Source organism: Cibotium barometz, chromosome 1 (assembly GCF_041138505.1).
Source record: "Cibotium barometz isolate CiBa-2024 chromosome 1, ASM4113850v1, whole genome shotgun sequence".
Classification (NCBI taxonomy): Eukaryota; Viridiplantae; Streptophyta; class Polypodiopsida; order Cyatheales; family Cibotiaceae; genus Cibotium; species Cibotium barometz.
In genome coordinates this window covers 62576564-62590719 of record NC_141046.1, presented here as the reverse complement: position 1 = coordinate 62590719, position 14156 = coordinate 62576564, and the positions used below count along the sequence as shown (strand labels likewise).

Here is a 14156-nt window from a genome sequence, read left to right as displayed (position 1 = left end):
CTAAGAATCCAATGTTTAAAAAAAAACTAATTGTAGTGTAGTTTGCACAGTATATTTTGGAAAATACCTTCAAATTTAAAACTTGAAGGTACAAATACGTCTAAATTTTCAGAAGTTATAGAACAAAAACCTTGAGATTTTAAAATTCTACTTTATAACCAATTTCACGATTTTTACATGAAGGTTTTCCACTTATAGGGAAAATACTTTTTTTTTTCGCAGATGTCATTTTTTGGACGACAACACGTAAGCTCTAGCGTCACGACTCACGAGCACACGAATTCCACAGATATATAATTATTAGCATCAATTTCTTTCAATGGCCTGGCTTGGTCAAGTTGGTCCTTGATTGTGTGCTTAATTAATTAATTATTTGTAAGCGGCCGCCCCTACCCCTTGGGCCTTACTTAAATGGCAGCTATGAAAAAGTCCAGTCTTCTTAAAATGTTATAAAAAGACAGTCTTGCGAGTTGCGACTATAGCTGCGCGCACCCACCCTCTGTCCCTCACAACAAACATCCAATTGGCTCCATTAATATTAGTGTCTCCTTGTGCCATCATATAACTCTGCTTTTTTGATCGCTTTCTGTAGTTACACCGACCATTATTCCATCCAGAAGTTTTTCATTGATTAGCCCATGATTGTTACTCCCACAAGTGATCGTCTTAATCTCCTATCGAATCGGTCGCTAACTATTGCCGCATCTCTCTTTAGGCAGAAGATTGAGACAAGCTGATTGATTAGTCTTCGTTGTGGATTGATTGATCTCCAATTAATTACTTGCGCTTGCAGTACACAACCAAGCACAATTGTAGCGAAAAATCTGATTATAAACTAGAACCCAAGTTCCAACACCTGATTATGGTTGCTATATCAGTGAACCAATCTATCGCTAATGCAGATTATGAGTACCTGACACTGATTAGGCCAGCAACAGATGCACACAATTTTATGCTATTGACATGGCCGGTTCTAGTAAGCCTGTGTATAGCTGGTTTAGGGTACTCTATTTTCATGCACCGATGGGCGCAGCGCGATAGCAAGGATCCCAAGACATGGCCTGTTCTGGGCTCGCAATTAGAGGCCTTCAAAAACTATGGGAGATTGATTGACTGGATAACCGAGTATTTCAGCGATGATCACCGCACTGTCAAAATGTCCTTCTTGTCTCGCTCTAGCTACCTCACAGTACACCCGGCCAACGTGGAGCACATCTTAAAGACCAATTTCGCGAACTTCCCTAAGGTAATCATCTGCGGCGGCCCCATCAATACTGAATTTTGACTATTGATAATAACAATAATGAATTCAACGTTTACATGCTATGATATGGTCCATGATAGGCATTCGAGAATTATTTATCAATTTTGAACTTGAAGTTAATCCAAGTGAAACGAGCCCTGGTTAAGGCACTACTCTAACTGTGTTCCTAGGGTTTTACATTAATGAATACAATACTATACTACTCTCTACTGGCTTCACTTAATGCGAGATTAGCTTTAACATTAACGACATTCATTTATTTTCGATGGCTTTCACAACAACGAGCCACAATACTTCTCTCTACTTGTTGTTTCTCAATGAGAGATTCCCTTTAGCATCATTTGTGATAATATTATCAAAGAGAAATATGCAAATTGTTAATTATTCTTTCGTTGCTTTTTGATTCTTGCAGGGAGAAGAATCCCACCATAGGCTATATGATTTGTTGGGTAATGGGATCCTCAACACGGATGGAGAAATGTGGAAAACCCATAGGAAGCTTGCAAGCCTTGAATTCTCCATCAAGAAGCTTAGGAAGTTGAGCGCAAGTACTTATAAAAACAATGCATTGAAGCTTGTAGAGGTTCTTGCCAAAACAAACCAAGGAGTGGATGTACAGGTGCCTTTCTATTCTCATCTTTTAATATCTAGATACCTTTATTTTTTAAAGTTGTCATATTATGAGTACATTAGCTTAAATTCATCGTCTTATGATATTAGGTCTAGCTGCTTCCCTTTTTATGGTTATCCTAATTATATAAGCTATCTTATGATACCTCTACCTTACTTTCTGAATTATCGACCCAATAGAAGATTTCCTACCTTGGATGGGGAAACTTAAAGCTAACAGTCGATCCGTTTATGTAATTCCAGGACCTCCTTTTGGGCATGACCTTCGATTCTATTTGTGAGGTAGTGTTTGGAGGTGAAGTGGATAGCTTGTCGGATGTCCCATTGTCCCATGATGGTTCCATTGCAAGTGCGCTCGATAATGTGCAAGAGATGATAACCCGGAGATACGTATTCCCATGGTGGAGGATACAACGGTCTCTCAACATGGGATCGGAGAGGTTTCTCAGTCAAGAACTCACCAAATTCAACACATTCTTGTCCAGAGTGATCAGAAAGCGGAAAGTAGAAATGGAGGGAGAGGCATCTCATGGCTCAGATATGGTAAGCACCATAGTCAAGCGTTTCAAAAAACGTGATAAAGCTGCTAGTAGACTTATATAATAGCATAGCAATTAATAAAACGCATGCATATGATGAGATGTCAATGAAGGTTATAAGTGCACTACTAGTATCATGTTCTTTATATATTGAAGTTATGTGTGGTTTTGAAGGTTATAATTGTGGAGATATAGAGTAGAATATTTAGCACTCTATTTAAGTTTGTGTAGACTCTCATAATAAAGATTATTTACAACAACGATCAACATCTAGAGGGGAAGGAATATAATTATGTATTATTGGACTAGGTGGCTCATAAGGGGACATAATTATGTATTATTGGACTAGGTGGCTCATGAGGGGACATAATGTGAAATTCGAGCCAGAGAGTCACATCTACACACGAGAGGGTACCTACCACACTCAATCCAGAAACAACAACACTAGAGGAACCAAAGAGATGAGCCCCCAGCACAATTCAAAAATTAAATATATTATGCAGAAAGTAGAATAAAAAGACAGTTAAGGCAAAGGAGGCCACATGAGCTTGCACTAGGCAGGACTATTATTAGTCGTTTTGAAGCGGGTTGTATATATTTGCACTATAATTTGGGGAGTTTGAAAAGAAGCAAATTACTGGTTTTAACAGGGAAGCAGCCAAGACGCGGACCTCCTGTCTCGATTCATTTCACATAAGCGCCCTGCAAGCTGCAGTGGAGGTTCGGCGGGCGGCGCGCTCGACATTAAGGAGCTGAGCGAGGCGATGATGAGCTTTGTGATGGCGGGGAGGGACACAACCGCGAGCACGCTGTCGTGGTTCTTGTATTGCATGTGCGTCAATCAAGAGAAGCAGCAGAAGGTGTTTGAGGAAATATTAGCCTTGGAGAAGATCGACAGCTGCTGCAATGACGTCCAACTTGATGATCGCGGCTTCAAAGAGTATGCACACGTGCTAACATACGAGGCCCTCCAGAGCCACACGCACTACCTGCATGCAGCCTTGGCCGAGACCCTCCGATTGTACCCGGCCGTCCCTCGGGTAAGGAGGACTTTCCCTTTCCCATCGTTATTGTTGCTTTAATAATAACCTTGTTTCTGCTACTGTAAAAAAAAACAAAAAAAAAATCTCACGTCACCGGCTGGCTGGCCATTTCCGCTCGCGTCTCGCCATCACGGTGTTTGATGGCAGTACGTAACGACACCAATAATGCATTATTTTACGCACGTTATATGTACAAAGAATCTATTTCTCCTTCCTATTTTTGAAGATGTTAATTTATTGCCATCTATTTATTTGCATGCATGCATGCAGGATGGGAAGGTCGCTTTGAGAGACGACGTCTTGCCTGACGGCACCGTGCTCAAGGCAGGCGACCAGGTGGCCTACATCCCCTACGCCATGGGCCGCATGAAGTTCCTGTGGGGCGACGATGCCCTCGAGTTCAAACCAGAACGATGGCTCCAGCACGGAACCTTCCGACCACAGTCGCCCTTCAAATTCACCGCATTTCAGGTGCACTTACACAACCTATAATTACTAATTTGTCCATGGCTGGCTGTGCTACTGGCATTCGTTGATTCTAACAAATATCTTTGATGGAGTTTTTGACCCCTCTCTCTCTCTCGCTCTAGGGTGATGGTGACATGTGGGGAGAAAGGGCTCATAGGTGGGGTCGAATTAGGACAGGAGGGGGTGGTAGTAAAATAGTTGAGGACCTTGGAATATACATTAAATCTAGTAATATCGGGAGGTTGGAACTTGGCAGCAAGATAGTTGAGTACCCTGGGATATTAATTAAATCTAGTAATATTGGTCATTAATCAATGCAATAGGCACCTCAATAGGTTTCTCACATGCAATACTTAGTGATAATCCGACGTACTAATAAGCACAATGATTCCTATGCAATGAATGATTTTTTATATCAAAGTATTATACCTCATGTCATAGTGATTCCTATGCAATGCATGATTTTTTAATCAAAGTATTATACCTCATGTCACAATTCTCACATCTTTTGTAATGGTGGATGTATCCAGGCTGGCCCCAGAATGTGCCTTGGAAAAGACGCAGCATACTTGCAAATGAAAATCACCGCCGCCATGCTCCTCCGTTTCTTTCGTTTTGAGCTTGTCCCCGACCACCCAGTCAAGTATAGGATGATGATGGTCATGACCATGAAATACGGACTTAAGGTCAATGTCACCCCTAGATCATAACCGTAACATCTTCTCATCACAAGTAAATTTTTTGCGAGGATCCATCAAAGTCCATCTACACCTTTCATACCAAACTTGGATCATGATGATTAACATGCAGCAAAAGAATTCGTTTACTACAAAATGTAATACACATAATTGATTTTAAATAACACCTAAAAGGGGTGATTTTAGGCTAAGGGTGCCATGCCCGAACCTTTTGAGAGGGAAAAACAGGCAATTTTGCACACTTACTAGCTAATCTTGAGCACCAAGTAGCTCATTGAATTTCATTCTTTCTATGGTCTTCTAATGAAACATAATGTTTCTCCTTGAGCGCCCTTGTTTTTTTCTTGCTAAAACTAAGGTCTCTTTTTGGGTTACGCCAATTCAATATATACAAGTTCTGTCCCCACCGCACAACGAATTCAGAGTCACTAGCAGCGGAAGTAGCACTTCTTGCGCGCGCCAGGGTCCCTCACTCGAGGCCTCGCCCACGGATATCCGGACAAGAGACTAATCCATCGGTTCTTCCAAAACCGAACCCGGAAAAACTTCCCATTGCCCGGAAAGCATGGGCGATTCCACCAGGATAATTTTTCTTTAACGTAGTCAAAAGTCTTAACTCACTGAACTGATCTGACCGAACCCGTAAGTCCCATAGTCAGATCAGGGAAAAGATTACACTTGGATCATAGAGACCAACACTTTTTTTCTCATTGAGAGGCACACTCGTTGATTCTTTTTCATAGAACAATTTTTGTTCGAGATTTACTTCATCTATTGTACTATAACAGAATTGAGTCTCAAATTAGGGATCCATCAGTCCAGTCTAATCCCATGGGTTACCAACCACCCAACCACTGTAGTGATGGGATCTAATTAGGAATTTGGTTAGGTTTTATCCCGAGTACCAGGGAAAAGAGTTCCCAGGTCCCCTAGCCGGATATTCATGCAAATTTAAAACTAGTCACACCACTTACACACCCAATATGAAATTGCCTTTTTCATAGAATCAGCTATCTTTAAAAATAAATTTTTAATGAAACCATTGTGTCACTGATCATAATCCTAAAAATCTCTGGTTGAATCCTTATTTCCAAACATTCTTTCATCGGTGTACCTATGGCATCATTGGCAACCAGAACGCTCACCACCTGTCCCACTCAGGGGCCTTTTCGATGGTTCCTAGCTCATAGTGCTCTACAATATATTCATATAATTAAAATGAAATCTCCGTTGAAGATTAGCAAGATCAACCAACGGATCCATATAAAAAAGCCATGGACTCATCCGTTGAGGACCAGCAAGGTCAATCAACCAGATCCATGCCTGAATTTAGAAAACAACTCTTACTCCTTGTTCTAACATCTTCCACGACGCACGTGTGGGTATCTTCGATGACCCAGAGCCCCGAGCACCGTATGGTCAGTACCCTCTAGGATCCTTCGTAGGTCACCTAGCGCTTCACTCATAGGCCGCTTCCTTGGTCCCTCATCCACCGTACCGGAAGCTCACCATTTTAATCGAACCGAGGCTGGTCAAGACCTACACGAGACGTCCTCCATTGACTCTCCGTGAGCTGTTGCAACTTTATCAGATTAGGTCTCCACGACCTCATTCACAAGACGGTCAAAATGCTTCTTCAGCATTCTTGACATAAAACAGTCATTAAAAAATAGGTCATAAATACAGTTTCTATAACGAACTCTCGTCTTTCCACATTGTTCCACATCATTCCTCATTTATTTTATCTGTATTTCCTTTTTTCATCACATCATAATCATTCACATCACAATTCACATGACACCACATCAATTCTCGTCCATTACATCCAATTACACCCATCACATCTCATTTATTCATATCCATCACATTCGTTCATTCATACCACCACATACATTTTCATAACCATCCCATCACATACATTCTATCCACATTATATCACATCACTTCTGTCCACACCATATCTCATTCATAACATCCATCCAATCGTTCACTTGTACGACTACCCACATCTATTCATACATTCATATCTATCACTTCACATCCACATATATTCATGTCACATCACTTCATTTTTCATCACATCACATTCCTTCGCATATACATCCACATGACATTCTTTTACATACATTCACATCCATTCTTTCACACACATCCCATATCATCCATTTACATTCACATAGTATTTACTTATTTATTCATTAATTATTCATGGAAATTAAACATAGAATTAAAGAGAACTCTAATTTTGATATAAAAATCATTTATGCATAAATTCAATTTTGTCGAAAGTAACATTTTTATAAAAGAAAAAATTCTTTTATGCATCATTTTATGCATAAAAATCAATTTTGATGAAAGTAACACTTTTATAATAAAAAAATCTTTTATGCATCACTTTATGCATAAAAATCAATATTGGTGAAAGTAACACTTATAAAAAAATATTTCCAATATGTATCTTTGTATGCATAGGATTTAATTCTAATGAAAATAACGTTTTTATAATAAAAATATTTTCAAAATGCATCTTTCTATGCATAGAAATTAATTCTAATAAAAATAACGCTTTTATAATAAAAATATTTTCAGTATGCATCTTTCTATGCATAGAAATTAATTATAATGAAAATAACGCTTTTATAATAAAAATATTTCCAATATGCATCTTTCTATGCATAGAAATCAATTCTAATGAAAATAATACTTTTATAATAAAAATATTTCCAATATGCATCTTTCTATGCATAGAAATTAATTATAATGAAAATAACACTTTTATAGTAAAAATATTTCCAATATGCATCTTTCTATGCATAGAAATTAATTCTAATAAAAATAATACTTTTATAATAAAAATATTTCCAATATGCATCTTTCTATGCATAGAAATTAATTTTAATGAAAATAATGCTTTTATAATAAAAATATTTTCAATATAAATCTTTCTATGCATAGAATGAAAAAAACACTTTTAGAATACACAAACGGAGGGGATTACTCTTTTTGAATAACATAAAGATAAAACTTATTTCCACAAAATTTAAGAAAACTTTGCCATAACCTCCTTTGTATGGTTGACCATTTCTCAATTTTTACATTCCAAATCTACTTAGAATTTACCCCAAGATGAATGAAAATACTCTAATCTAATCAATTTTCACTTCTAAAGAGTAATCAATAGGAAAAGTTTAACTTATTTTGTTTGTTTCTCATTTTAGGATAAAGAAAGGCTGAAATTCTTAATGAAGAGAAGGGAGAAGCCTTTCCATCAAGGCATAACATCCAATTTCACATTAAAAAAACAAGAAATCAGAAAATCATAGAATAGAATTAAAAAAAAAGTAGATTTTCTAACTTACATGGAGTTTTGTGAGCTTTCCTTTGGCTGAGGGATTGAGGGTTCTACTCTTGCTTGGATCAAGAGTGGCCACCAATTCTTTGTAAAGGAATTAGTCAAAAACAAGTGAATTATCAAAGAATTCAATGTTTTTGGCTTTGGGGAGGATTAGAGTAACAGTGCATAAAACACTAATAAGCTTTTACAAAGGGGGAGGCTTCTATTTATAGAAAAAAGTGAGCCTCAAACCAAGCAAACTGATTCTAGAATTTTTCAGATGAGTTTGGTCGATTTTTGACCATTTTTGGGTCAGTTCAGCTTACTTTTTGGAACTAGACTTGAATTAGGAGAGAGGAGAGATGAAATATCTCATTTTATTGATTTAAAATGGAAAGCAATGATGAGAAAAAGGTGCCTCCTTCACATGAGGGGGAATCCCTATTTTGAGGTGTCAAAAATCAGTTTTTTAACTATTTTCCTTGGTCCTTAGTCCACTCTTCCTCTTGTGTGAGTATTTACTCATTTTTGGGGGGTATTTCTTGATTTCTTCATTTTATCTCCTCCCTACATTTGGATTAATCTAATTGGTCCCTCAGAACCTTAATCTAAAATTTTTAGAAAATCTGGACCCTTAGGCTAAGGTCTTTTGAGTAGATTATAATTTATTTCTAATGCACCTTAGGAAATTCTTTTTAAACTTCTGTTTCGGGGAAATTTAGTGTACTAAGAAAGGATATTTTTCCATCCAAAGATATCTAAAAATTGAGTTATCTCTCTCTAGAATATTTTCTCTCTCTAGGCTAAAACAGGTAGAAACAAGATCTTTTATTATTCTGAAAAGGGGATTGATTATAGGGGAAGAAAGTGGACATCTTGAGGGGCTGGGGAGGAATCTTACATTCTCTCCCAGTTGAAAAACGCGAGGTGTCCTCATCTCGTAAGTGGAGTATGATCTCTTTCATCTTCTTCTTCTTCTTCAATTACTTCCAGCATTACTGCCTTGGAAGTGGACGACCGATTTGGAAATATCTCTCTTTACCTTCCCCTATTCTGAGGCGGAAGTCTTGCATTAATTTAGATTGAGACTGCGGGTTGGTTAGAGGGTCTACCTCTCTGGGATTTTCTTGATTTGGGCGGAAAGAAACCTGATTACTCTAGAAGGAAGGAGCTGGAGTTTGGAATCTGGAATCTTGATCCCTGATTTCCCTGCCCTGAAAACCTTGATCCAAAAGGTGTTGGGCAATCCATATTGTGATGTCCAAATCCTTGACAGTTATAGCATTTCACTCCCTTGTTTAAGGGTGGAACTTCTAAAGTTGAATTCCAGGGGATGGAGTTTCGGGAAAAGGACATTTTCTTCCATTCTGGAACTTTCCATGTCCTGGGCTTGACCCTGATATCTTTTAGGCGGCGGAAGGTTGGAATCACCTGATGGAATTAAAAACCTTTTAAAAGGTGATGGTGCTGGCTTCGACGGGACTTTGACATCAAAGGACTTGATGAAATCCTTTGCCACATCTGCACTGCTTCAGCCATGGAAACTGGCTTGGCGTTCTTCACCAAGATATTCAAAGGTTCGTTCAGTCCCCGAATGAACCTGGCCATCAGGTGTTCTTCATCCAGCGGAGGCGAGAATTTGAGGAGGAGAGCGAACGCTTGGTGATATAATTCAATAGTTCTGCTTCCCTGGGTTAACTCTAAGAATTCGTTCATCTTTGTTTCCAAAAAGCTGGGAGACAGAACCTCCTCCTTAGGTAATTTTTGAGATCATTCCATGTCTGGGTATTCTGATCCAGATAGTCTCGCAGTGGTTTCTCCATGTCACTCTGGCTGTTTCTACTATCTTCAGTCTTGCAAGAGCCATTTTGCGCTTCTCATTGTACCCGGTGACATCGAAGTACTCTTCCATTGCTTCGATCCACTTTTCCACAGCCTCACCCAAGTTTTTCCCTTCACCCTTGAAAGGTCCAAGCTGCGATCTATGAAGAGTTTTACAAACATCCAAGTCGATTTCTTCCTCGTCGAGTTGGGGGTTATCATTTCTACCACGACGACCTCGATCCATGCTCCTATCAATACGAAAATTCTTGTTAAGTCCCTTTATTTATGATTCAAATCCGATTTTAGATTCAACTGATTTTGGGGTTCTTTAGATTGGTCAGTTCCTCACAGAATCATGGGATAAATATATTTATATAGAACTCATTATCGGATAACAATTCATTCAGAACATCTCATTCATATCTTTAACATAATAATGGTCCATTAGATCGAAATTTCTATCTGAATAGTCCTCCATGGGGATTTCAATTATACAAATTTTTAATTTGTCATCCCTTGACTTGATCCACTGGGTCAAGTGTTTACAGTAGCAATTTGTTAGCACAGTCCACTAATCTCATAGTGATTTGTTGAAGTCATTATCGTCATTCCAATTATGAACATCATCACAGGGACTCCTCCCATTCATCCTCATTGTGGTCTTGTTCAGCTTATTATATTTCAACCAAAATTCAAGAAATCATCATTTTTCAATCAGAATCCAAATCAACTCATCAGTTCTCAACCAGAATTTTAAAATCATATCAACCACATTTGAATTCATTATCTGGGTAGCATTTTTGCTTATAATTTTAAGATCTTAGATTTACTCGTATATACTACCAGTAAAGAGCTACCTCGGTATATACGGGTAGTCACAGTCCTTGGAATGATAAGGTAAATACCATCATGTCTAGGCCGCCTCAGCAAGTTAAGGATTCCATATAATTACGGTACTTCCATCTGAAGAGGTACTTGCCTAGATTCCGCTAAACTCATCCACCACTTATAATCTTTGCCTTTCTTGTAAGGATAAACTAGCTTCAATGGGATGGTTATATTCAGGCACATTTCTTGAAACATGGACCGCATCTTTATTTCTGAAAATTTTCTCTGCCCTTAAGCTTTAAGACAATTTCTCTATAGCAAACTATATATTAAGTGAGATTTAAATTTTTTTGTTCCATAGAAAAATTATTCTACTCCTCCCAATTTCAATCTTCTTCATTTTCAGGAAGATATTCCTTTAAGAATAATTCCTTGAATGAATCCCAAAAATCAGGTACTTGCCTAGCTTCCGCTAAACTCATCCACCACTTATAATCTTTGCCTTTCTTGTAAGGATAAACTAGCTTCAATGGGATGGTTATATTCAGGCACATTTCTTGAAACATGGATCGCATCTTTATTTCTCTCCTTCTCTTCTCCACTAAAATGGGTGCCTTTAAATCTTTGATACCATACCCTGGTCTCTGGTTTCGGGACCCTCTTCAATTATGGTTTCATTTAAATCTTTTTCTAGAGTTTTTTTTAAGACTTAGGACCCTAAACTCATGGCGATTATATGGGCCTACATGGTGCATGACCTTCCAACTTCAGCCCCTTGATCCTTCCTTGGTGGCTAAAATTACCTTTTCATCAGCCAATGTCTCTTCAGCTCTACCCCTAGAAGGGGCGACCTCTTCTGTGTCCCTTGGGATTCGATTGTGCACCATTTACTTTATCTTTTATACCTATTCAACATTGCTTAGGTATTTCCTATTTCAAATTCCATGAACCTTATTTATATGCAAACCTTTTACATATATAAATAATCTTTCTTCATAGTCTTACCTTTTAGTGTTTCCTGTCAGTCTCATAAACAAGATTATGTTGCAAGGATAATCTACAAGCAAAAGAAAATATGCTTTTTGCATATGGCTTATGGATTAAGCTTTATGCATAAGCCTTATGCATATGGTTTATGTATTAAGCATTAAGCATATGGCTTATGCATTAATGTCCTTATTCTTAAGTCTCTATGCATAAGGGATTTATGCATAAGGCATCATGTAATAAGACCTTATGCATAGAGGCTTCATGCATGAAGCGTAATGCATGTTGCATAAGGATTCATGCCATCAAGCTCTTATTCATAAGCCTTAAGCCTTATCAATAAAGCCCTTATGCTTAAGTATCTATGCATAAGGGCTTTGTTCATAAGGAATCCTACAATAATCCCTTATGCATAAGGCATCATGCAATAAGTCCTTATTCATAAAGGCTACATGCATGAAGTCTAATCCATGTTGCATAAGGCTTCATGCATCAATCCCTTATTCATAAGGATTAAGCCTTATTCATAATGCCCTTATTGAAAGAAAGTAGCATCTAGATTAACCTGGATTTAGCCTAATTATCCTTGGATTAGCCTAGACTAGGATGATTAGCCTAGGTTTAGAGATAGAAGAGAGAGTAAGTGACTTGTATATTGATGATTATCAAAAGGTACCCAAAATATGGTATATGTGACCTATATACATGATCCCCCTTTCACACTATCATAAGTGTTGTCCTTGGGCATGGTCAATTGGCATTGGGCCCATTATTTATACGAGACCATTCCACTTTGTTACAAAACATCCCCAACCAAAAGGTTTCATCCTCAAAACCATTGATATGTACAATTACAATCCTCATGTGTCAAACTTGAAGCTCTTGCTCACACCATGTATGGGAGACCAAAATCGCACATATATGGCTGTAAATTGCTCAATAAGCCCTCAAAACAAGCCATAACTTCTTCCCCATAATGGCATATGAAACTTCAGTAGCTTCCAATCATTATGCATCCAGTTTCCAAGGGTATAGGGTTGTCCACACTAAATTTAGAGTAATTTCTAGCAAGTTAATTCACAATTCTCATCACCCTCGTTGGACTTCCAAAATGCATCTAACAATCCTTTAAATCCTTCTAATGTAGATGTGGGTTGCTAAGAAACTTCTTCCTTAGGTAGCCCTCACCATTTGATCAAGTACTCCACTAATGTATGGTTATCTTTTACCCAAAATCGCTTCCGGCACATACTCAATCATTCCCTCCTCATTCACTAGAGGTAATTCAACTTGCACAAATACCTCCGGTCTAAGCAAGTTTTAAGATGTGATACATGGAATACATCATGAATCTTTGAGGTTGATGGAAGTGCCAATTGATGATTGAGCAACTTTACCAACATGCCTCACCACCTTGTATGGCCCATAGTAGCAACAATGAGCTAACTTGGTATTTGTTGTGCCCTTGAGATAACCATGTCTTGTCTTTGGAATCCTCAAGAATACCCAATCACCCTTCATGAACTCCAGACTATGGCCTCCGATGAGCATTAGCATAATGTTTCATCCTTTCTTGAGATTTCTTCATATTAGCTTTGCATTGTTGCAAGAGTGTATACAACTTTTCCATCTCCTCTTTTGCATTAGGATTCACCCCTCCTTGCTTTTGAAAAATCATTGGCATATTCACTTTGTACCCATAGAGTGCCTCAAAAGGTGACATGCCAATGCTCTCATGATGTGTGATATTATAAGCAAACTTGGCAAGCGGCAACCACTCATCCCCAAACACCTTGCATATCATGGAAATAGTGCCTTAAGTAAGTTTCCACCCACTTGTTCACCCTCTTAGTTTGTCCATTGGTTTTGGGGTGATAGGCGGTGCTAAGCGGTTCTAGGTGTCAAAACAATTTCCATGATCTTAAACAATGTCCTCCAAAATGAACTCATAAGCTTCACATCTCAGTCACTAACAATTTGTTGTAGCACTCCATGCAGCTTGAACACATGATTCACAAACTTTTTGGCAACCATAGATGTTGAAAATTTGACCTTGGAAGGAATAACATGTGCCCCTTTTATCGAGCGATCTACCACCACATATATATTATCCCATCCCTTCCTTGTATGAGGAAGCCCTGTGATGAAATCCATAGAGATGTGTGTCCATTTTCTATCGGGAATAGGCAAAGGCTGAAGCAAATCACCGGCGGGCTTATGCGTGTGGGATCCTTGTTTTGCTGACAAGGCAAGCAACTTGTCATAAAAGTATACACAGCTTTCCACATTCCTTTCCAATAAAAACTCTTTTGCACCTTCTCAAAGGTCTTAAACAGCCCCATGTGCCCCGTTAATGGATAAGAATGCATCTCTTCTAACACCCTCTTCTTGTAGCTTGATGTAGGCACAAGGTAGACTTTGCCTTTATAGTAGATGAGTCCATTACAAAGTTCAAAATGTAGTAAATCATCATGGGATCCTTACTGTAATTCTTGCCACATTGGTGCCACTTCCTTATCCAATAAGTACTCTTCTTGGATA

The 14156-nt window shown here is 38.3% G+C and overlaps 1 protein-coding gene across 1 annotated transcript; it reads left to right on the top strand.

Moving 5' to 3' along the window:
* Positions 1-465: 465 nt before the first annotated feature.
* Positions 466-4966, top strand: LOC147642292 (cytochrome P450 704B1-like). The gene is made up of 6 exons (XM_086804834.1): positions 466-1246; positions 1677-1883; positions 2138-2437; positions 3084-3473; positions 3747-3947; positions 4475-4966. The coding sequence occupies exons 1-6, from the start codon at positions 863-865 to the stop codon at positions 4652-4654; spliced, it is 1662 nt and encodes a 553-aa protein (XP_086660960.1). The 5' UTR covers positions 466-862; the 3' UTR covers positions 4655-4966.
* Positions 4967-14156: the final 9190 nt, after the last annotated feature.

Excerpts from the sequence above, each read along its gene's own strand:
- LOC147642292 (XM_086804834.1), top strand. The coding sequence starts at position 863 with ATGGTTGCTATATCAGTGAACCAATCTATCGCTAATGCAGATTATGAG. Across the intron at positions 2,438-3,083 it reads CATCTCATGGCTCAGATATG|GGAAGCAGCCAAGACGCGGA; the intron begins GTAAGCACCATA and ends TGGTTTTAACAG. Across the intron at positions 3,474-3,746 it reads TGTACCCGGCCGTCCCTCGG|GATGGGAAGGTCGCTTTGAG; the intron begins GTAAGGAGGACT and ends GCATGCATGCAG.